The 24,449-nt window shown below is 49.8% G+C and overlaps 1 protein-coding gene across 2 annotated transcripts; it reads right to left on the bottom strand.

The window, feature by feature from the left end:
* Window positions 1-942: 942 nt before the first annotated feature.
* On the bottom strand, window positions 943-24,208 carry MYO1A (myosin IA). 2 transcript variants are annotated; one of them, XM_019742300.2, is made up of 28 exons: window positions 23,955-24,208; window positions 22,292-22,425; window positions 22,063-22,178; window positions 21,716-21,810; window positions 21,427-21,531; window positions 21,152-21,198; window positions 20,951-21,014; window positions 20,650-20,748; window positions 18,567-18,670; window positions 18,299-18,446; window positions 17,687-17,805; window positions 17,522-17,608; window positions 16,140-16,205; window positions 15,881-15,985; window positions 13,841-13,903; window positions 13,463-13,663; window positions 13,066-13,292; window positions 12,509-12,709; window positions 12,256-12,349; window positions 11,625-11,774; window positions 11,446-11,514; window positions 10,924-10,998; window positions 6,941-7,075; window positions 5,500-5,606; window positions 4,994-5,126; window positions 4,729-4,881; window positions 4,421-4,548; window positions 944-4,124 (listed from the first exon to the last, which is right to left on the bottom strand). In XM_019742300.2, exons 2-28 carry the CDS (start codon window positions 22,403-22,405, stop codon window positions 4,004-4,006), a joined length of 3,126 nt encoding a protein of 1,041 aa, XP_019597859.2. In that variant the 5' UTR covers window positions 22,406-22,425; window positions 23,955-24,208; the 3' UTR covers window positions 944-4,003. The 2 variants fall into 2 exon arrangements, with proteins under 2 accessions (XP_074181650.1, XP_019597859.2); XM_074325549.1 differs by lacking the exon at window positions 23,955-24,208 and having other exon boundaries at window positions 943-4,124; window positions 22,292-22,420.
* Window positions 24,209-24,449: the final 241 nt, after the last annotated feature.

The raw sequence follows: 24,449 nt of genomic DNA, 5'->3' as shown, positions 1-24,449 counted from the left end.
TGCTCAATAAAAATTCATCTATAAAGCAAAAAGGGAGTCTGAGCCCAGCTTCTTGCATTGCAGCCCACCCTGTGGATCATCCACAGAGCCTCTCAAGCGCTGCTAGGGTCTGAAATGTTTGTCTCCTCCTCTACACTCCTCGCACCCCACCCACCCTGGGACTTAAGCCATACTGAAAGAAGTCACTGGCTACGCTACACGCGCCCCATGCTCACCCCTGAGTGAGGGCAGCAGCTGGGTGTGAGGCCCCTTTATTATGTGATAGGCTAATGGGGCCTCATCAAAAGCTTCCTGTTATCCACCTAATTACAGGACCAGGACCCAGGGTTGGGAGCCTTAGGTGGGATGATGGGTAGAAGTGGGAGGCTGTTTACACGTAAATGGCATGACTGGTTCATGTCTTTGAGAAGCTCAGTGCTGTTCTAATTGGACCTAGTCATCTCTCCCTTCCTCCCCCAACCCATCTAGAGGAGGTCTAAGCTAGGCAGGCTGGAGGAATTTGGGGGTGCAGGAGGAGGAAGACTGAAGGCTGAGGGCTAAAGCCTCCTGGGTCCCATCTCTGTGACAGCCTCCCACCCCCCACCAACCCATCCATCCCTGCCCACAAGCCCTGGCACTAGGGAAGCAGGGCTTCAGCAAAGGTCCACCATGAATAATGTCCTTTGATGATGTGGCATCTCACAGAGTATGGCAGGAGTCCAGGATGGGGGGAGCAAGGCAATGGCAGGGAGAACTCATCATGCCTTGATCTCTGGGATTAACAAAGACTTGAAAGAGCTGATGCTAAACTAAATCAGAGAGGTGATAGAGAAGCTTTGGAGGTATCCACCAAATTAAAATGAATCAGGAGGCTTCCTTAGAATTAAATGACAAAGTTTTATTCAAGGATCTTAAGATATGCAAATCAGAAGAAAAAAAAACAACACACTACCAAGTAACACCTACTGTGCCAAAGGGGAAAAAGCTGAGAGTTCTTACAGTTAAAAGTACATTCTTGAGAAGAATCAGGGCTGCATTCTTAGCCTCTGCATTCGTCCAAGATGGTAATCTTCAGATGTCTGATGGTCTAGATAATAGATGTCAGGTGGTCTGGACATGTGAACATTTTTTCCTAAGTTCTTCAGAGAGTTATCTATAGGAATTTTGTATATCTCCAGCACCGATGCACAACGGAAAGTTTAAGTTAAATAAACTTAAGTAACAGGCTAAAGTAAAATAAAATCTATTCCGCATGTTTCAGCCCATTCCGATTTAAGTAATTTTGTTAGCTTGGCTATGGTGATTCCATTTTGTTTCTTCACTCTTTCCTTAGAGGGCTAGGGGGCAGGCCAGGCTTCCTTTTGCTCACAAATCATGTACAAATGGCATGTAAAGTGGGTGTTGCATCTACAGAGCACCGAGGTATTTTTTCATTTGAACACTAACTCTTTGTTTGAGCCACAACTCAGATGCTGTCACTCGCCTAGAGAAGCAGCATTCCTAGCAGGTCCTCCTCCGGGACCTGCCTGCCTTGTTGCTGGGGACGGTGGGGGTGAGGCCAGGGAAAGGTGTGTACAGTTGAGCTGAGAAGAGAAGGGTCAGGCAGCTGTTCCCAGGGGGTAGAGGTGGAGCCGCCCCAGCATGCGCTTGTGCACACGAATGACCGCACATGCCCACCACACGCACAGCTTGGGTGCAACATTTGGACGCCCTCAACATCCCGGAGGGGTGCTGCAGGGGGGAAGGGTGGGGCCAGGCCACATGTGCCACTGGGTGAAGAATGGATGGATGGCAACTTCTGCGTCCTGCCAAGTCCTACAGCCAGGAGACAGCTTGGAGATAATCCACAGAGCAAGGAACTCAAAGAGCCCCTCAGAGCCTGGGAGGAAATGGCTGAGCCAGAAGGGCGTGAGCCGTGAGATGCTGGAATGGATCCTCATGGGGGTTATGTGGCTCCAGGGGGCTGTGCGCCTCAGAGGCTGAAACAACCTAGACTTTGAGCAAATGCTGGACTGGCCAAGTGGGGTGAGTAGGGGGCAGCAGAACTCCAGCTTCTCCCATCATGACAGAGCCAATTCAAGCCTTATAACCCAGGCAGGGAAACTGAGCCCCTGTAGACTTCAGGGAATAAAAACACACACTCCTGGACTCTAGAAGAGAAGAGAAGCAGGGACAGGAAAGAGGAAGGAGATGGAGAGTAAAGAAGGAGAGGAACCTCCACCCTTCTTCAAAGTAGTATCTATCCACAAGACTGGTGGGTGGGGAGACAGGGGAGAGAGCAGGGCCCTGGGCCTTCCCCCTCGCAGCATCTGTGCCCCGAGAGCTGACAGTGACTTCAGCCCCAGGAAGTGAAAAGCAGGGTAGAGAGCAGCAGCTGCATATTCTCCTGAAATTGCTTCTGAAAATGACCAGGCACTTCCCTGGAAATGTGACGACAATTTGGGCCCTGGGAACAGGAGATGAGGCGGAGAGCAGGGGAGGTCAGGCTTTGGTCACCACCCACCCTCTCTTGACCAGACAGGATCTCCTCAGCCTGGTTCTGAGAAGTCGAGGATGAGGGGAGCTGCTGTGGGGGTGGAAGGCTGGACAGAATCTGAGCCACCTCCACCTGAGACACATCCCCCCACAACAGCTTTAGTCCCTCACCCTCCTGGGTCCTATCTCAGCCCAGAGCAGATTGTGCCAGAAAATGGGCTTGTGCTCAGAGAGCAAGATTAATCTGCAGGCAAGAAGAGAAGTTAATGAGGCCTCCCTCAGCGTGATGACCCGGGGCCTTGAGCTGCCTGTGCATGAAAGCCGGGTGGAGGGAGACCCCAGCCTCAAGGCACAGTGAGCTCCGTGGTGGAGACAGGAAAGAGGCAAGAAAGGCACAAATCGTGAAAGGAGGGAGAGAGACACCCAGAGACAGAAACAAAGGCAGCCATTTGCACACTTTCACAAAGCACAGATCTAAATTTTCCTGCAAATATAGGAGCTGCTTTTTCCCTAAAGGTAGAACCGGGGTGCAAGAGGCTGAGACAGAGTCTATGATGAAATACATATGAAGGGGGAAATATTTAAGGCATGATACAAAATATTACATATTAACATCAGAGCCCACAAAAACGGGGACAATGAGATGGTGTGAGACAGTTGGAAACGGAGAAACAAATAATGACGATGACCCAGGAAAAATATCTGAAGACAAGAGGAAAGCGGTCACAGGGGTGGGAGAGTCTGGGTAAGGGAGCGTCCCCATGTCAAGTGCCACCAGCTGTAGGCCCCAGCTGTGGACAGTGATTAGCAAGACAACTGTTGGCAGCAGCCTGGCATCTCTGGTGTATGGGAAGGAAGGGGGTACAGGGGTGGGGCAGCTGTGATGAAGCCCAGTGCTGAGCTTGGTTGTAGAGGGGGTGTTAGAGCTCCTGGGTCCAGGGGACCCTGCATTCCTGAGCTAACCTCAGCTCACATGAGCCCTCCAGCCTTGGGTCTCTTTTCAGGCTGAATCTCCAAAGGACCCCAGTTTTCACCAAGACAGGATCCTCGTTTCTTCCCTCCAGGGACACACTTAATGAATCAGTCTATTGGCCACCTGCGACCTCAGACCCATCTCTGCCTCCATCTCAGTCGCTCCAAACCCTGCCAGAGCTCAGCCGGTCAAGGACCCAAAGACAATTTCCCTTCTTTTCCATTCTTATTATCTGTGTTAGCTGGCTCCAAAGAGCCTGAAGGAGGGGCAAGAGAGGGGGACAGTAGGCCTAATTACAAGCCCGTGAGAAGATGGGGAACAGCCACTCGCCCACACTAACCAAACTGTTGGAAAGTCACTTGTTTTATTAGTGGGCAAAGAGGCTAAGGGTGGCAGGAAGCTAAGTTTGGAGAAAGGACTGGGAAGCTTTGAGAGAAGAAAGGTCCTCTTCAATCTCTGAGCACCACCCCAGGATCAGAGTGGTTAGACGTGAGATCCTCCCACACAGGTGGGTGGGTGGGGTTAGTGCTGGACCAGGAGGGAGAAATGGCTGTCTTTGCATTAGGCCCCACCTCCTCAAGATATAGTCACTTCTAGGCAATGACTCCCCTTCTTCTTGCAGCTTAGCTTGCCATTCCCATCACCCCTCTGGATGACCTTGACAGTCACACTGCTCTCCTTGAACTTCACTGAGAACCTGGAGGGGGAAGAGACAGAAAGGCAAAGCTAGTGCCTTCATTCCCTACTCTCATTATTTTCATGATGGCTTCCCCACTCCGTCTGGAGACAATTACATCCCCCAACCACCACCCCCTTCTGTGTCAGAAGACTCAAGGCCCCAGAGAACTTGGGTGGGGAGACTAAGAAGCTCCTCTAAGGCCCACCCTGACATAGTAAATGTCACTTTCCGACTGCATGCATTTTCCTGCTACAATGACCAACAGCTTGGTCCTCTGCTCCCAGCCATCCCTCAGCCCCAGCTCACGGCCTTACTGCTCAGTCACGGTGATTGGAAGCTGCCTCTGCGTGGTATCCAGCACAGCCCGGTACATTCTGGTCAGCAGTTCAACCACGTGCTCGCTGACCAGCAGGAAGTCTCCCTTGGAACCCACTGATGATATCTTAGGAAGAGAAAAAAGTATAGCAGGGAAGGGGTTCATTTTCTGTCGTCAGGAACAGGCTGAGCGACATCAAAGGCGCAGAGTAAGAGGCCTGGTCTCCGTCACCTCCAGCCTGCCCCAGCCCTGTGCTGCCCACCACCTTCTCCGGTCTGAGGCCCTGCCCCCACCCAACTCTGATACCTCGCTCAGATGCAAGCAAAAAAGCCCATCCTTGAAGCTGGTGACTGACACTCCAGCCACACTGTCCAGCCCGATGACAGCTTGGGCCTGGGACTTCTTGGAGTCTGTGAGAATCACATGCCTCTTGGTCAGGAGGAGAATTCGAGAGGAAGTCTAGGGACAGAACAGGAAAGCGTGAGGAAAGGCGGGATCAACCCCCACCCTTCCAGCTACAGCCTGGGCTCTGCATCGGCCATGGAGAGGAGTTCAGGTTGCGGGCCTTCACCTTGCCGTTGCCGCGGTTGACCTTCTTCACCGTCTCCGCCACCAGAACAGGCCCTTCCTCCCTGCTCGTCAGCTTCTGCAGCTTGGGGTTCCCTTGCAGGCCAACGTAGTCACCGTGGAATGGAATGGGAACACTGAGGGTACGCAAGAAGTATGCAGTGGGGACAGAGTCCTTACACTGACCCCCAGGCCCTGCACCTCCCCACGCGGAGCCCCCATCTCAGTCCTCCCGTGCCCCCTCCTCCCTCCCCCACCGTGTCTCAGCGGTTCTCAGAGCAGGGTATGGGACCAGTATCCCCTGGGAACCTGTTAGAAGGCAAATTCTTGGGCCCCACCTCCAGACCTGCTCAATCAGAAACACTGAGGAGGGGGTACAGCATTTGGGGTGTTATCAAGCCTGCCACATGATTCTGATGCCACACTAAACTTTGACACCCACTGCCCTATCCCACCCGGGAATCTTTGCTTTGCTCTTGATGAAACTGTGCAGGGTCCGCGAGCCCTCACCTCCGGGGGTATGCAGCCTTCTTGTCCTTGAACAGTTCGCTGGCACAGAGCTTCTCCCTCAGGATCTCTACCTGCTTTGGGGACAGCTGATCCCGGAATTTCTTGCACTGTGAGTAGGGAGGGGCAGAAGCTACAATCATGGAGGAAGAGAGCAGGGCTGGGAAGGGAGATGGGGAGAACCCTGAGACGTGGAAGGAGAGGAGCAAGGACTGGAGAAGAGAGGCAGAGGGCAAAGAACAGGTGCTAGAAACCTCAGAGAGGATGGGGACTGAGGGATGCTGGGCGAGGGGGAGGGGAACAATCAAATACCAGCCCCGTGAGGGCTGTAGGCCCAGCACCCAGCACAAGGCACAGTCCCAGACAGGTGCTCAATAAATATTTCCCGAATAGAAGAGCACTGTGCTAAGGGAAATAAGCCAGCCACAGAAAGACAAATACTGTATTTCACTTATATGAGGTACCTGAAGTATAGTCATGCACCACATAACAATATTTCAGTCAACGATGAACTGTGTATACGACGGTGGTCCCATAAGATTACAAGGGAACTGAGAAATTCCTATTGCCCAGGGACGTCATAGCCGTGGTAACATTGTAGCATACGCGTCACTCATGTGTTTACGGCGATGCTGGTGTAAACACACCTACTGCGTATCACGCATGAAAGTATAGCACATACAGTAAGTGCACTGCATAATATCTGATAATGGTAATAAACAACCATGTTACTGGTTTATGTATTTACTGTACTGTCCTTTCTATCGTTATTTTAGAGTGTACTCTTTCTACTTATAGAAAAAAAATTTGCTGTAAAACAGTATGTCGTGTTATGCCGGAAGCAGCCTCACGTTTACCGCGTCTCTTGATTGCATCATTTTCTCTTGTGCGTGATTTAATCTTGTGTTGTTTTGTACAGTAACATGCTCTACAATTGTGCTGCCTGGGAACTAGACTATACACCAGACAGCCTGCGTGTGGAGTAGGCTATACTTCGGCTACACCGAGGTGTGTGTAAGCGCACTCTATGATGTCACACAACAAAATCTCCTAACAACATGTTTCTCAGAACATATCCCTGATGTTAAGTGGCACATGACTCCAGCCAAGTTCATAGAGACAGAAAGTAGATTATAGGTTCCAGGGGCTCGGGGTTGGGGAAATGGCGAGTTATTGCTTAATGTGTACAGAGTTTCAGTTTGGGACGATGAAAAAAAGGATGGAGATGGATGGCGGTGATGGTTGCCAAGCAATGTGAATGTGCTGAATGCCACCGAACTGTGTACTTCAAAATGGTTAAAATGGAAAATTTTGTTATGTATGTTTTACCACAACTCAAAAAGAAAAAGAAACAAGAAACAAGCGGATTCGGAAGCAGAAGAGGAAAATCAGAGGGAGGAGGAATACAACACAAATGAGAGGAGAGGGGCCTGGGCACACGTACCTTCCATCGGTAGAAGAGCTGCTGCAGCTCCCGATTAACTGTATTGAAGCACTTGTAAGGGGCAGCTGGCCACTTTCTGTCCAAGATGTTGGTAGATGGTAAATTGTTCTTCAGCCCCAATAGGAATTTCTGTACCTGGGTGGGAAGCAGGAGAATTGAGAGGAGAGTGGAATGATGAGAAGAAAGACCTCCCAGTGGGCAAACTCACACCCAGATCCTGCCACTTAAATGGAGGAAGGCCACACACAGTGAGAAGCAACAAGTGGAGCTGAGGAGACCTCTTGGATCTCTTTCTGCATGAAGTGTAGGCTTGAGGCTGGGCAGTAAGAGCGTGAATGGGAGATTAAAGGAAGAGAAGGACTAGTTCCAAGCAGAGACCTGCTAACCTGCCCCCCCCCCGGGTAGTGAGGGGGGAGGAACCACCTCAATATTTTTTTTTATTTTTTTTTTAAGGAGGGCGCAGCTCACAGTGGCCCATGCAGGGATCGAACCGGCAACCTTGGTGCTATCAGCACCGCGCTCTAACCAACTGAGCTAACCAGCCACCTCCTGGCCTCAATATTTTGCTCCTGTAGCTTCCTGCTTTCTCCGCTCACAGGTACCTACAGCTGGCTGCCACTGTCTGAGTTAGGGGTTGGACAGGTAACAAATCTCCCCTCCTCTCTGGTCAGTCAAGCCCAACACCTCAACTTGGCATTCAAAGTCCTCTACTTAGAGCCCAGCCTCTTGTCACAGAATGTCCTGCATTACCGCGGCACACCAACCAGACAGGACTCCTCGCAATGCCCTTACCGCTCTGTGCCTTAGCTCATGCTGTTCTCAGCTCAACTCTGCCAGCCCAGATTCTACCCATCCTTTCAGATACAGCTCAAAGCCTTCCCAGTTCCCTGGGCCAGGGGTGCCTCTCCTTTCTTTGGAGCCCCCTGGCACTTTGGCTGTACTTCTGTTTTTGTACTACTGTTATTTGCATGGAAATCTTCTCCCTCTTTTAGGCAGCTGGGGAGTCAGTCTCCCGGGTCTTGAGTTTTTCACCATTCAACTTGTATTGACTGTCTGCTCTGTGCCTGGCTCTGTTCTTCTCGGTATGAAAACATAGCAGTGAACAGAGCAAACGAAGTCCATTCTCATTGAGGGGGTGTGGAAGGAGATCTCCCACAAGCAAATAAGCATATGTAATGTAATGCCACATAATTATATATGCTATGATGCAAAAAAGCAGGCCCTGAGACAGGAATGAGTGGTAGTATATTCCAGAAACAGAAAGAAAGCCAGCGTGACCGGACTAAATTGAGTAAGAGAAGAGAAGATCAGAGGACGATTGGTCAAGGACAGATTACGAAGGGCCTTGTAGGCTGTGGTAACACCACCGGCTTTTGTTCGGTGTGAAATGAACACCAGTAGAGGACTTTAAGGGGAAGAGTAACATAATCTGACAAGATTTTTAAAAATGTAATGCAATTTATTTTCTTATTTGGAAAGTTTTTAAATTTGCATGAACTTTGAAGCAGACATTACAATGAACGTCTACATACCATATACCCCTCACCTAAATTCACCAACTGATAATGTTAACATCTTGCTCTTTCTGCACCCTCTCTCTCTAACATATGAACACACATATACAAATGCATATAAATATATAAATACACAGATATATACCAATCTTCACTGCCATATCATCCTAAAGTAGGTCACAGATATCATGACATTTTCCCCTAAAACTTAAGCATGCATCTTCCAAGAACTGGGACAGTGTCCTATATAGTCATAATTCTATTACTACACCTAAGAAAATTAGTATTAATTAGATACACTCACCCAACAGCAATGCATACTCAAATTTCTCCTAATGTCCTTTATAAACTTCTGAAAATATCCTGTTCCAGGATCCAGTCGAGTGACACCTGTGGCACCTGACTATTTAAGGCTCCCCCAATCTAGAATCACAACTCAAGTCTTTATATCTCAGGAGTACCCAGCACCCTCTTTGTTTATGGGATAGAATTATTGAAGGTATAGAAAATGATTTGATCTTGAGCACTTCCAAATTTTTGGAATTTTCAAGAAAACTTTACACTAAGACATGGGGTTAAAAAAAATTAAACTAGACAAAGGCAGAGCATGTGGTGTCCTGCTCCAGGAACTGCCCACACTCTGTAGCTTCCACTACAAAGACCTACTGGGCTTGGTCTAATCTCCCTGGAGTCTCTAATCCGTGGTCTGGTTTGATTTAATTCAATAAACATTCCTAAACATCTCCCATAATCCCCCAGATTCCAAATGATGTGGAATCTCTGAGGGTTTTCTTTTTTTGTTATTTTTTTTCCCCCCTAGATCTATAAAGTTCCGCCTTTCCCTATGCAGCCCTCTTGCCCCCAGGTCTACCCAGGGCCATGTGTGCCTGGTTGCCCGGGCAGTCTTAGGCAATGGTTAAAACTCCGGAGTCAAATAGTTTGTATCCCAGCTCTACCACTTACCAGCTGGGGGACTCCTAGCAAGTTATTAAACCTCTCTGGGTCTTAGTTTTTTACCTATAAAATGGGGGGAAGAAAAGGGCTTACCTCATAGAGTTGTTGAAAGCATTAGAGTTAATACATGTAAAGGGTTTCGTGCATAGTTAAGTAGTCAAAAAAAATAGTAGGCATTAGTATTAGTTACAGGCAAGGCAATGGCAGAATACAGACTAGTCTGAAACGCTGAGGGAATCGCTGCCCAGTGGCTTCCTACATGCATCTTTCTGTGGGGGATGCGAGTCAGTGAAACCCTGATCTGCACCCACCCGCTCCCGAGGTAACATTCAGCAGATGCCTGATAATACACAGGTGAAAGAAAAGGTGGAAGAGGGGCAAGTCTTGAGATAAAAGCAAAATCAGAGTACAGGTCTCAGGTATGCATTTACGCAGCAAGAAAACAGGAACTCTGAGAAGGCAGACACCCTGGAGCCAGCTGAAGCGAGACCAGACAACAGAAGAGGCCTAGGAAAATGGAGCTTCCCTGGGGAGGGGGGCAGAGGACACAAAGAAGGCTCAGGTAGGCAATGGAGAGGCCCAGAGCCCCCACTTGGCCAAGGGATCTGGCCAGGGGACCCAGCCTCTCGGACAACCAAGAAGAGTTCCAATGAACGTGTCTCATATCTGAATGAGCACAGTTAATCAGTAAGAGTCCTAATAACCATCCAAAATAAAACCAGCAGAAGGCAGTTCTCATTTACCCCAGCCCTCTGTCCAAGACCTCCCGTTCTTCCTCCTCCTCCTCTCTGGCCTTTCCCAAGACTTCACTGGAAGTGCTGTTCCCTCCCTGTCTAGTTTCCCACCGACACTTCCAGAAGCACCATCGCTGTCAGATGGATGTCTCTGGAAATCACCCTGTTCTGTGCCTGTTTTCCTCTAATTGGAAACTGCCCAGAGATTGAATACCCAGGCCTGGTCCTGCTTCTTCCTGCCCTCTCTGACCTGAGTTCTCCAGAATTAAGATCCTTCCGAGATTTAATCTCAGACTCGTCTGCTATAGTTTCAGAAGAGCTAGAAGGAAGATATGGTTCCTCCTGCTTCATCCCAACCTTAAAATGGACCTCGGAAAGTTGGGTTAGTTAATCCCATGTGTGTCCTCACTCTGTTCTTCAATGAGGCTCAGCCTCTTCAACTGTTGCTAACCAGCCAGCCCCAGTCTCTTCTTGGGCCTATTCACTGTGGATAGTTGGTGGATGTGCTGGGACCCCTTCCTACCACAGAGTTACCTGCACTTCCCACTCAGGCCAAATGTGCTCTGATTGTACCCCTGGGCCCCTACGCTGGGGAGGGTCTGCTCCCTGCAAGTTGCTGCCCCACGCCCTTCTCCCAGGACTGAATGAAGTACATGCAGATCAGGGAGGCTCTTGGGGGAAAGCTTTGAGTCACCTCTTCTCAAACCTCACATCTGCTTCTTCTAAATCTGTCCCTCCCTCCTCAACACCCCCTCCACCACCCTCAGTGCCCACCACTTACCATGCTCTTGTAGATGAAATCTGACAAAGTGAGGGCAGCCCCTGATCGGAAGTATTTTCGATAGTCCTTGCGGGCCTGGCAGGAACATACAAGAAAGGAGCCAAAGTAAAGACAGACTGTTAGACCAAGAAGATAGAAGAAGATAGACCTAGGAGAGATTCTACCCTTTCAGCCACACAAAGAACAGAGAAAGATAAAGAGCTGAGACTAGCTGGAGGAGTAAAGTCAGACAAGTTGACAATGAGGACACAGCAGAAGGCAGAGCTCTGCTGCCAAGTCAGAGACACGCCCCGGCATATATACAGACCTCCCAACATGCAACCACTCTCCAAGACACACATGGAGCCCAGACACAGACGTGCCATCACCCAGAGGTACGTCCTGGGTATGGGCAGGACTTGATTTCTGCTGCTCTTTACCCCCAGCAGCTGGAACAATGCAGCAAGAACCATGTGGGGGAAGGAAACAGTGTCGGGAGGGAACCATGTGTGGGGAGGGAACCCCTCTCCCCTTCCCCATTACCTTCCACCCTCTCACGTAAGCCTGGAGCAACAATACTGACGCCTTTATCTTCCCATAGCGTTTCTTTTGCTGTAGAAAACAATGGGTCTGTTAGAAAAAGTCCTCCTCCTGAACTACCTCTCCCACTTCCCAGTCTCCTATTAGAGGGAGGGGCATGGGACTTTGGGGGTAACTGGTACCATGTTGCCCCGAAACCAAGAGGAAATGAGGATCTGACTGGTGCGCATCAGCCGGTAGTGGGTGCGGCAGCGCCAGCCTCGGTACGTCTTCTGTATGAGCGTGGCCAGCTGCTGCAGTCTCAGGCGCCGCTGCTCTTCCAGGTAGAAAAGCTGTGGAGAGGTGGAAGGGTGGGACAGAGACGCTGGCCTCCGGGAACAGCGCTCTCTCCTGTGCAGCCCATAGCACCAGGGGCTTCCCAGCCGGTGCTTTATAGGAACGTTCCTTTGTCTTCTTAGTTCATTCATTTATTTATTCATTCATTTAACAATCACCTACTGAACTCTTAACTCTGTAGCAGGCACTATGCTAGGATTTGGAAACTTAGACACGAGCAGCTCATCCCCCTGAGCCTCTAGGAGTCCTCCTTCAGGCAGAGGCACTCAGAGAGGGCCGAGCAAGCACACCTGACTCCCAGGGCTCAGGCCAGGGTGGGAACCCAAGGATTCAGTCCCTGCAGAGAGGAGACTTCCTCATCCACTATCCATTCCAGGTTATAGATGCTCCCCTCCCCATCCAGCCTCTTACTCAGATGAGATCTCCAACTCTTCCACCTTCCACCCCCACCAAACATAAGTGCGCTCTCCAACTCACCGTCTTGGGGCTTCGAATGAAGATCTTTGTCTTCCCAAAGGCCACCTCCTCTGAGGACGTGCTCAGCTCCTTAAAGAGCTTCTCGACACCCTCCCTACAGGAGCAGATGGGGAAAGCTGTCGGGGGGGCAACCCAAGGGATAGTTTTCTCCACCATAGGAGAAAAGTTCAGGGCTTGACCAAGAAGACTTCAGAGTCTCTTCCCCCACAGATGCTCCCTGCACTGCCCTCCCCTGCTCCCCACTGAGTCTTACCGGTCTCCCCCATTCCAGTGAGGCCAAGTGCTCCGGCTCAGCAATCGGTACCTCTGCAGGAAGAGCCCATACACCTGGCGGAAGGCATAGCCCGCCCGTCTCACCCGCACGTTTTCTAGCAGCCCCAGGTACCGAACCTGGGTTGCCACCAGCTCCGAAGAAAACTGACCTCGCTGCTGCTGCTCATTGGGCTTTATACACCTGGTGGGAGGTGGGGCAAGGCACAGGCTTCAGGAGCTTCACCTTTGCCAGTGTAACCCCTCCTGGTCTCTACACCCCTATCTGCATACAGGTTCCCCTTAGGTGAAACATTTCAGAGGACGTGGACACACTGGCCATTCTAGTTTCACTCACTGTGGTATGGTCCCTACCAAAATCTGATGCTCTCCTTGATACAAGACTCTCATCTCCTCATCTGGGACTGTTTTCCATGGGGAAAGGGCCTCTGATACCCTTATTCCAGAAACATTCGCCCCCCAAGGACATGTTCCACAGTGCATGGACCCTGCATGTGCCAGCACGTATCCAGCATGTCCCCTGTGTGCCCGTCATGTCACCTGATGTAGTTGGGGTTCTTGGAATACAGGTTCTTCATGAGTATAGCCACAGAACTCTTGAACTGGGTCCCAGCGGTTGGGGGGCGTTTAAGAGATGCCTGCTTGGGATCACCCTCAGGGAACAAGGACCGAAGGAGGGGGTGCTGGGCCTTCCACATGGCCTGGGACAAGTCCCGGAAGAGTAGGTCGTTATTCTTGTCAATGAAGCCGTTCACGTTGTATGTCACCTGTAAACGAACAGCTATTAGTCTGGAGAGCCCACGACCTTGTCCCAGCACTTGGCCTTCCCAGTCTCGTTGTGAGGTATTCCCAGTTCTCGTCTCCCCCCAGTTCCTCCCCCGTTGCCTTCAGCCTGTGCTCAGGCCCCAGTCTTGACCATCCCGCCCTGCCATATCACCTTGCCCGCATAGTGGCAGATGCGGAAACAGTTGAGGCCCATGGTGCGGTCATACTGGCGCTGGGCATACTGGCTGGCTTTGCTTTCATAGTGACTATGCTTCAAGAAGAGCTGGTTCAGCTTTGACAGGAAGGTGGAGTCACTGACCACCCCAGGCCGCAGGCACTCCTCATCCAGCATGGCTAGGATACCTTTCTGATTCTGGCCAAGGAAACAAGATCAGCCCAACCTAGACCTGGTCCTCCAAGATGTCCGAACTCTCCCTGCTGCCTCTCTGCCCTCTTTACCACCCTTACCAAGTGGAGTCAAGGGAGGGGGGAGAGAGAGACAGGGGAAGGATATTCAGGGGAGGTCCCAGAGATAAGAAGGATAACTCACATGCTCAATGAGGTTACAGATAATGCCATTATCAAAGAAGTCCACATTTTTCCATGGTATGCCCTGGCAAGGGGAAACATGACAAATTATAGGGAGCAGGTCTCAGATAAGTCTCCAAAGACCTCACCAGACCCAGGGCCCTTTTCACCTAACCCACAAAGGACCCTCAGAAAGCCCTATAGTTCAGAGGGGTCCTTGGTGTGGTTTCAGTTTATGTCCCCATTTTTCCAGGGTTGATGGAGAATTTGTGGGTTGGTTGGAGAGACAGAGCAGCTGTGAGGGGGAGACAATGCAGAGAGCCCTGTAGGTGCTGTAGGGTGGAGAGGGAAGTGTAAGATGCTGGGTGAGGACTGGGGTAGGGGCTACCTCACTGTGGGGGTGGGGAAGGATCCTTGAGTATGTGGAAGAGCAAATGGCCACACTGCTCTGGCAGCAAACTATGGAACCAAAGCACGTAAGTGAGTTTATCATCAAATAGCAAAGCCAATTTGATACATCTTCAAAGACCAACAGCAATGATTCTCAAACTTCAGCGTGCATCGCAAGCACCTGGAGGGCTTGTTAAAACACAGATCACTGCCCCTGCCAGCGGGTCTGGGACAGGGTCTGGGAATTTGCATTCCCACATGTTCCCGGAGGGTGTTAATGCTGCTGGTCCAGGACCACACTTGAAGAATCACTGATCTATATGATACTTTGGGACTGTATAATGGTGTTTTTTTAAAAAAAAATAAAAATAAACAAGAACAGTACAGAAGCAGAAGACCCAAAGACAATCATTCTCTGCTTTCGGTATTTCTTCAGCATCAGGCCTGCAAGCAGGAGAGCTCCTGATCCCACCCAAGGGCCAGACTTCCCAGCTCAGGTTATTCCCAGGTGTGACTGGGGAACACAAGCCTTTCTCTCCCTCCTCCCTCACAGGTCGTAAGTAAAGTTGCCCTCCCACGTCATTCCAGAAATGCCTTCCCTGACTGATTAAATGAATTATAATCCTATGTAGCTGTCAAAAAGCATTTTTATACACTGATACAGAAAGACATCTTGTTAACTTATGAGAGAAAGGCATAGGAAGAGAGTATATTCACAGCTACTTGAACAAACTTTGTAGAAAAATATATTTACAGATTTGTTTGATTCCACATCAAAGACCTCTGCGAGGAGGCCCACTTCAGGTGCCTCTAGATGGGGAACAGAACTAGCTGGGGACCGGGTTCTTTCTTTATACACCTGTTTAAGCTTTTTGAATTTTGAAACATAGGAATGTATTATCTACTTGATGATTTAAATTTTTAAAATCAAACTATACAAACAACTGAAAAAACTTGTCCACACGTTGTGACCACACTGCCTGAAATTCTGCCACAACAGATTCTGAGAGCTCACAGGGAGCATCCCCAGGAGGGTTTTGGTGAGTGAGACTCAGCCATTCACACTTTGCAGTGGATTAGCTCAATCAGATAGCCATTCTCACACGTAGCCACAGAGAACAGGGGTTTTCACTGAACGGGGGAAGGGGTGTGGAAAGTCTGAGCCATGGGGCAGTGCTGGTGGGGAAGTCTGGGATCAGAGTGCTACAAGAGCAGAAGGTGACAGCAGCCAGGGCCTGGGGCAGACAAAGGAGTCTGAGACGTTAGGGAAGAACACAGAAAGGGATGTGGAGGGGTGCCAAGCCCAGGAGATACGTCCCTTCCAAATTTGGCTCACAGTATGCCATAGGCCAAGCTACCTGTCACTTCACTCTTGTCAGGACTCCCCCCAGCCACACACACACACACACACACACACACACACACAGCCTTCCATCAATCTGCCCCTTCCTTGCCTGGCTGGAGTGGGAGGATGGGGAATGAGGGGATAGAGAGCAGAAAATGAGAGCTTCTTGGTAATGCTGGAGTGTTCAGCTGTTCAGGGGAAACTTTTTGTCCTTTGTGTTCCTATCTGGGGACAATGGAGGGGAACTCATGATCAAGGAGAAAGAAAGATCTGGCGTGTGCCTAGAAGTCATTTAAGAGAGAAAGGTAGGGAGACGTCTCAGTTTACCTCTCTCTTATACTCCTCTTGCTCCTCTTTCAGTGTTAGCTCTATGAACACCTGCTGCAGCTTCTCATTGCAGTAGTTGATCACAAATTGCTCAAAGCTGTTATCCTGAGGGGAGGTACACAGGTTAAAGAGAGACCAACGCAGCCTAAGACGCGTCCTCCCTCTCAGCCCTGCCCCTCCTCTCTCGCATCCCCCTTGGAACCCATCTGCCCCTAACCACAGGGAAGCAGGGTACTGAGGTTGGGTGAAGCCCTCTTACCTCTAATATTTCAAAGCCGTAGATATCCAGGACCCCCATTACCTTCTTCTTCTCCGCGGTGCCCACCTGAAGAGAAGGAAAAGATAAACCTGATGACAGGCCACATCTGCACACCATGCCAGGCCCTTCTGCGATGGATGTGCCTGGAGCGAGGATCAACTAGACCTCGGGTGAGCTTGATCAAGCAGGAAAGCAATTGTGATTTTATTCTCCTTCCTCCTCTGTACACTGGAGGACAGCAAAGAGGGGGGCAAGGAGGAAGAGGAAGATGCAAATAGATCCCAGGATGGTGCTCCCACGAGAATTACAAAAATTCTATGTTCCTATTTCATTAATCCTATCATAATAACCCTATAAGGTTATTTTACAGATGAAAAAATCAAATTTCAAAAGGGCTAAGCACTTACCCAAACCTAGATTCAAATCACACGTTACCCTGCTGCCTTCCAGTAATAGCGTCTAAATTGATAGCACTTTCATGTACATAATTTTAAAATAATAATGCTACTTTGATCTAATTCACATACCATAAAGCTTACCCTTGAAAGGTTTACAATTCAGTGGATTTCTAAAGACTAGCCAGAAGGTGTACAGCTATCACCACTACCTAATTCCACAGCATTTTCATCATCCCAAAAAGAAATCTTGTACCCACACCATCAGCAGTCACTCCCCATCCCCCTCTACCCACTGCCCCAGTTCCTGGTAACTACTGATCTATTTCCCATGTCTATGGATTTGCCTATTCTGGACATTTCATATAAATGGAATCATACAAAATGTGGCCTTTCGTGTCTGGCTTCTTTCACTCAACATGTGTTCAAGGTTCATCCATGTTGGGTGTGTATCATCACTTTATTCCTTTTCATGGCCAAATAATGTACCATTGTATGAATATACCACATTTTATTTATGCATTCATCAGTTGATGGAAATTTGGTTTTTTCCCACTTTTTGGCTATTATGAGTAATGCCTCTATGAACATTCGTGTACAGGTTTTTATGTGGGTATCTGTTTTCAATTTGCTGAGCTATATACCTAGGAGTAGAATTGCTGGATTATATGGTGACCATGTACATAATTTTATCTGATCCTCATTAAACCTGTGAAGCGGGTAGGCATTAATGTCCCTTTTTCCAAATCAGGAAACTGAGGCTCACAATCTTGGTGAAATTGAAAGGCCACACTGCTAATAAGTAGCAGATCCAGATAGTCAAAAACCAGTGCTGTTTCACAATGACACAGTGTTGGAAGAAACTGTATGCTACCCCTTATCGTCACTGCTCTGTTCCATCTCAGAACCCAAGGTATGGGGTTGGTGACCGGGGCAAGGGAGGTGAGGCAGCCAGGGGGGTGTGGAGGGAAGAGGGCCGTCTCTCACCTTGATACTCTCGTTGATGCGATTCACTATCCAGTTGAAGAGACGGTTGTAGATATTCTTAGCTAGAGCATCTCGAGCATACTTAGCCTGCAAGTGAGGCCAAGCTGGTTAGTGTGGCAGCCACAGAACAGACTCAGAATCAGCCCCTTCCATAGGGCCACTTACCTGGATGACATTCAGTGCAGTGACTACCTTTTCTTTAGCAGTTTCCATGGTCCTTGAGCACAAAGCTCTCTCTAGTTCCTTTGAATTCAAACCCACCATCTCCCCAATCTCCTGAACACCTGGGTGATGAGGAAATAAAACATGGCCTGAGAGAGGGCTTTCTCCTAGGGGAGGGAGGAAGGGCTGACAAATGAAATTGCTGGGAGACTGGTGTCCCTGAGTCTTGCTGGGGAAGTCCTTGCAGCCAATCCAGAACATGGCCCTGGAGGAAGCTCTGGGGAGGGGGAGGAGAAAAGGGAGATCTAGGAACTTTGCATGCAGTATCTACTTTAAAATGAGCATCTCCTGAAATAGGTGTAATTGTCTCATTTTGCAAAAAAAATCAACTGAGACTTGGAGAGGTCCCAGAATCTAGGTCTATCAAACTTCAAAACCTCGTTCCAATATGGCTTACTGGGAGTTCTCAATGAGTATGTGTGGGGAAGAACTCAGGAGCAGGCTGAGTGGGACTAAATCAGAATGAAGTGGATTACGCTGGAGATAGTGGAAGCCCAGAAATTGCAATAGGAGATTCAGGGAGCTGGGTGGGGGCTCCAGCAGGGGAGTGCAGACCTCTCCCATCACAGATGCCACTTGCTGATATCCCATTGGCCTGGTACTCCTCCGACAGCTCCACGTTCCCCAGCTTCAGCACCAGGGCCGTCACCTCTAGCACCCATCTAATCTCCTCCTCCGAGAATCCAATCACAGTCATTGCACTCTTCGGGAGAAAGCAGAAGAGTTCAGAAGCTGAACTGTCCAGTGCCTCCCTTCTCAGAGCTCGGGCCTGGGCTCCGAGGACCGGCTAAGGGCCTGGGCCACCTCTCCTCTGGGCACCCACCTGAACAGCCTTGAAGTTGGAGGCATCATCCATTTGATCCACTCTGGACACTTCCTGGTTCAGATAGGCATAGCCGCTTCTATCCCGCTCGAGCTTCAGCGCCTCTGGGAGGGCCAGGGTGTGGAGAGAAAGTTAGTACCTGGCTCTCTGGAGCCCTCCAGCCTTGACCCTCATAGCCCTTGCCGGAGGCTGGTTCATTCATTTATCCAAAAGAGCCATTTTTGGTTTAGGTTCTCCCCTTGCCTCCTTTGTTTTGGGATCATTAATTCCTATAACAGACTAAATTTTTAAGTGGTCTGTAGGGTTTCGGTATTCATAATTGTTGGAGTTTCCCCCAACTTTTATGAAAGAGAAGCATCATTTTACTTGTCTCCACCCTCAGGGTTCTAAACAACGAAAAGAAACAAGCAAACCCTCCATACTGCTCAGGTCTCAGTGGTTCTGGGACGATGAAAGTCAGGAAAGAAACGTGAGCACATATCCCTCCCCAGCCTCAATCCTTCCCCCTGGTTGGTGCATTCATTATTTGTTCACTAAGCAATGACAAAGTGGCAGGTACTATGTTCCCCAACACTGACCCCTCTTCTGGAAGGTTTTCTCTGGCGTTGTGGGGCTGAGCCAAGTGGCTCTCTTGTGTCCCCCCACGGTGCATCTCTATCTCATCCCCAATCACACGAACTAGGTTTGTTTTTTTCCTTTCTCCCATAAGTGAACAACTTGTATTCTGGAACTGTTTTTTATCTTCATATATTGTGTGTTTGGCTGGCATGCAGAGAACTTTATTCTTTTTAACAAATGAATCAAGGGAATGGTCAAAGTTGTTTACCTGAGGTGGGAAGGAATGGGTTAATCATGGATTTTGGGGGATATGAATTATCTGTTATTCAAATGATCTGAAAACCAGGAAGTGTCTCTCAAATTAGAATTTAATGGCAGCTTCCCCTGAGACACCAATTTTGAAACTGAAACTTGCTAAAGAGGGGTGTCTGAACAGAGAGTGAGTCAGAAAGGACCTGGGATGTGACACGAGGGAGGCCCTGTCTGGACTTAACTTAAACCAATGATGAGAGACCCAGCCGGAATAAGACACTAGTGTCTATGATTCAGACAAATTGAATACAACCAAGACTATTAAGCCAGGAGGGAGGATGAGACCTGCAGGGGCTCTTGAACCACAGTGATCTCCCAGAGGGAAAAGGAGATTGGCACAAGGCCAGCATAGACTAACCAGAAACCAAAGGGATAGGTCCGTGGGGCCAGATATCCCCAGTGGTCACAGCTAGAGGTGAGATTGGGAGGCAAACTCGGGCAGGATCATAAGTCCCAGCAGCCCCTGCTGTGATGCCCACCAGAGCTACCTCAGGCCACTACAGCATTCAAGCTGGGATGGGCTCTTCCCCAAGATAAGGCGGCATGCTCCATGCCTTCTGCTCCCATCGCCATCTGCAGGGGCCGTTTGGCACTGATTACATTGTATTGCTGTGTATCTGTTCACACATCTGCCATCCCTAGGAGACCATGCGGTCTTCAAGGACAAGGTGCATGTCAGTCAAATCCATATCCCTAGAGGCTGTTACAGTGTTCGATCATAGTAGGTGTTCAACAGATGTTTGATGAATGAATGAATGAATGAATGAATGAATGAATGGAACCTATGTAGAACTATCTAAGAAGAGGAAATCAAGGGCAGGATCCTAGGTGAGGCAGATGTAGAACCAGGACAACTTTCAAAGCTCACTGAAAGTTCTTGAACACTTGCAACATCCTGATTTCCTGCTGAACTATCAATAAAGTCCCTTACGTTGAAGATAGGAATGGATGGTAGGTGGAAATGAGTGTTCCATTTTTGAAACCATCTTGGAGAAAGAGGAACCAGGCCGGACAGAGGAATAAGCCCAGTGAAGAGACAAGAAAGCTTATTCCAACAATAAAACCCCAGAAAAAGAAGAGAAAACAGAGTTCCCAACAACGGTGAGTGAGACTCAGAATGAGGAATGCAGGAAGGAGAAGTCTGAGGGGCTCAAGGGAAGAGGGCTGCATGGGGCCCAGAGGGGGCGGAATGGAGTTTGGGGCAGACACATACTCAGCAGCTGTTCATCTGCTCCAGCCAGAAGCTGATAGAAGATGTGGAAGTTCCTTTCTCCTTTGAGCTGCTTCACCACTCGGGATTTCTCGAGCAGATCTGGCAAAGAATTAGAAAACAAGGTCCTGAGGGTCTGGAAGATATCTTAGCTTCCCTCTAATTCTGCCCTCATCCCCGGTCTTCCTAGTGGTTGGGAAGTCCAGTCGTCTCATATTCCTCCTGCCTACAGTGGCAGCTTAGCAGAAGGGACCTGGGGGCAGGTAGAAGAGAGAGGCGGTAAGTGGAATGGGGAGACACGTACAGTTTGTGATGACGCCACCGAGGGGGGATCCCTTGAAGTCAAACTCAATATCCATGTATTTTCCCTTCAGAGACCAGAGAGAGAGAGAGAGACTTTGCTTCCTCCGCTTCTCACCACCCCGTCCAGGAGGGGTCTGTGCCGCATGCCTCCCTCTCAAGCCCCCACACTCTGTCTTCCCAGCTCAGGGAAATGTTCACTCACAAATCGAGAGGAGTTGTTGTTGCGAATGGTCTTGGCATTGCCAAAAGCTGCAAGAGACAAGAAAGGGGCAGTGAGGTGGCTGAGGGGAGAAGAGGGATTCTAGAGAAGGGAAAGGAGGAAGGTCTTCCAGTGAATTGTGTCAATCTCAGATTTTTCAGGCTCAATGAGAACAGAGGTTTGGGAACACTGAGGAAGCGGGTCTAGGACTAAGTGACTGGGGGTGGCGGGAGGCGGGGGGGGGGGGCAGTGGAGTGGGCAGAGCCTGGAATTCTCACCCTCCAGCACTGGGTTTGACTGAAGCAGTTGCTCCTTCACAGAATTCACCTGCTCTCCTTTCCCACAGACGGCCGCCACATAAGACATCACTAGCTTACTGGCCTCTGTGCAAGAGAAACCCTCTCATGAGTCCCCACACCACCCTCATTCCAGCACCTCAGACCCCTCAGTCAGAAAAACCAAGAGGGAATTTCAGGGGTGGAGCAGGGGCGTTCTAGGCCTGGCTTGGAAAGAGACAAGAGGGTGGCCGGTGGTGACTCCACAGCTTTCCCCCATCAGGTGCCTCACCAGTCTTCCCAGCTCCACTCTCGCCCGTGATGAGGATACACTGGTCTTGGTCCCGGTACCTCAGTGACTGGTACGCCTCATTTGCCAGTGCGTAGCTTCGGGGAGGAAATGGGTAATGACTACTATGGAGCCAGCCCCAGACACCATCTTTCTCTCGAGCCCCAGCCTCCAAATTCATCCACCCTCCACACTTGGACCAGACTGAGGCAAGTGACAAGACTAGGAAGAGGCCTCCAGAGGGCCAGGGGAAGAAGGGGCAGCTGGCAAACCTCCTTCAGGAGAAAGAGGAAATTAGGATGTCTCATCATCAGGAATATCCATCCGCTTCCTCTGGTCCCTCTACTCACATATGGGGCTTCAGCTCATAGAAGGTACAGTCCTGGTATTTGGCAATGAACTCTGGGCCATAGATGGGCAGCTGTTGGTAGGGATTCACTGAGACCAACACGTTCCCAATGTAGGTCTGGAGCCAGGGAAGAAGGTGAAGGAAATGAGCAGATGTGGGGGTTGGAGGACGGCGGGAGCACATGAAATCTAGACGCACACCCACAGTCAGGGGCACCCATAACAACTCACATAAATCTCTCTGCTTTCATAGCGCAGCTGGAAGTTCTTGAGCAGAGACTCCTGGTCCAGGGGTTCCAGGAGCAAAAGGTCCTCCACCCCCACGGAATTTTCCAGGAGAGCCATGTCCAGAGGGGCTACTGATCCTGGGAGTAAAGGAGGCATTTTGATGTCTGCTCAGCTTTAAAGACCAGTAACTGAGGAAAGGAAGGCAGAAGGACCTAAGAGAGCCTTCTTTTCCCCGAGTCCTGGCCGTGGAGAGAGCCCACACCTAGGAGAGGCCTCTGGACTAGCCCAAGCTAACTGCGGAAGGCTGCAGAAAACTCAGCAGGAGGTGGGGGAATCCTCTGCTCCCTGGATCAGGGTGGGCAGGGGCGAGGCAGGGGACGACAGGACCATGGCCCCTGACTACCAGGGTAAGGAAGGCATCAGTAGGTAATGACTGGGGGAGCACAGTTGTGCTTGCGAGAGAGAAGGTTGGGGAACGCAGGGTAAGCAAACTTTGTGCCATAGTCAGGCGTCAGAAGCTCTCTCCCTCCTGCACTGAGGCCCTGGCCAGGGTCTAGACTCCCTGGCCATCTGTTCCCAGTTCTCCTTTTCAACTCCTTACCTCTCACAGCCCCTATTTCACTCAGCCAACCCACCCACATCCATTTCAAAAGTTCTTCCAAAGGTCTCCTGCCCTCTCATTGCCACAGTGAGATTTATGTGTTACATGGGGACCGGACAGGGTGATGAGTTTGACAGAGGCAGGAGTTACTCCATAAAAGATTGGAACATCCCAAAGAAAATCAAAGTGAGATTTGTTTCCCCAACAAGCAAGTAACTCTCAGGACCTCTGGATGTGCCTACACTTTCATCCCTATTTTTCTGTTTCCAGTTTTCACACCCATTCCTATAACCTGGCACGAACTTTGCCCCAGAGGGACACACCCAGCTCTGTAGCAGCTGGTGGGAATGGGCAAGGAAAAGCAGAGCTGGAGGGGCAGGGAGCATTGTGGGGCTCAGCCCCAAGCAGTAGGCAGGTGTTTCCTAAGGAGGAAGCCGAGCCATCCTCAGGCTTCATTGTGGGACGCAGTAGGCAGAGTGGCTGGGAGCAGGACAGAATCATTAGTATGATGGTCAATGCTACTCCCCAACAGGAAGACAAGAGCCGTGTCCTGCTCTTCTCCTGCACTGCTGAGCCTGGGTGGAGGAGGGGAAGGAAACAGGAATGGAAGGTGGAGCAAGAAAGGGACACAGGCTGCCTTCTCCCTTCACTCTACTTTCCCTGAGCTCCAGGAAAATAAAGCACTTGCCACTTTCTGGAAGGACATCACAGAGGGAGAAATACGAATAATTATAATAGCAATCATATAGCAATTACCATGGGCCAGGAAGGACTCCAAACACTTCACATCTATTCATTCACTTGATGTTTACAATATCCACATGAGCGAGGTATTATAATTATCCATTTTCCAGGTTTAAAAAAAAAGTTCAGTTGTTAAGTAACTTGGCAGGGAAGGGTAAGAAACAGAAGCAGGGCTGGGAGAAGGCATCTTCTTTGGATCTCGATTTAAGGGAAGTGGGCCTGTGATTGGTTGGAGGTAGGGAAGGAGAAAAGGAAGTAGCCCCCAGACGGGTACTCCAAGATGTAAAATGAGGAGCAGTGACAGGTCAAAGCAAGACTCACCCAACACTGGAAGCAGGGTGTAACTTCACTGTCCCTTGGAGAACAGTGGATGAAATCCCAATTTGACAGGAAGGGAGCATAGGATGCCCAGGCCCCGACGGTGGAGAGGTGCCCTTTCTAGCAGGAGCTGTCCATGGTGTCGGGGAGGTCAGGGAAGAGGCTGCCTTCCTCTCCGTGTCCACTCCTCTGACCTTCTCCGTGCTGCCTCCTCCAGCTCAGGGCTCCCTGAGTCAGTCAAACCAGGAGAGGCCAGGGATGGCTGCTCAGTGCAAAGTCCAAGTATGTTTCTGCTCAGGGTGTGGCTCGCTTAACCCTTCACAGGCCTGAAGGCCCAGAGGCAGACACTCAGTCACAGGGGAAAGTGATCTCTAGGTAGGAAAGGGTGTCTGGCTGGCCTTAGCTGAACGGCTCAAGTAGAGTTCTTGCTCCATTGCCCCCAAAACTTGGAAATGAGAGAAGTGGAATATAAAGCCAAAGACAAGCTTTTCCCAAAAG

This window comes from Rhinolophus sinicus, linkage group LG02 (genome assembly GCF_036562045.2).
Source record: "Rhinolophus sinicus isolate RSC01 linkage group LG02, ASM3656204v1, whole genome shotgun sequence".
Classification (NCBI taxonomy): Eukaryota; Metazoa; Chordata; class Mammalia; order Chiroptera; family Rhinolophidae; genus Rhinolophus; species Rhinolophus sinicus.
This window is presented reverse-complemented; position numbering and strand designations above follow the sequence as displayed.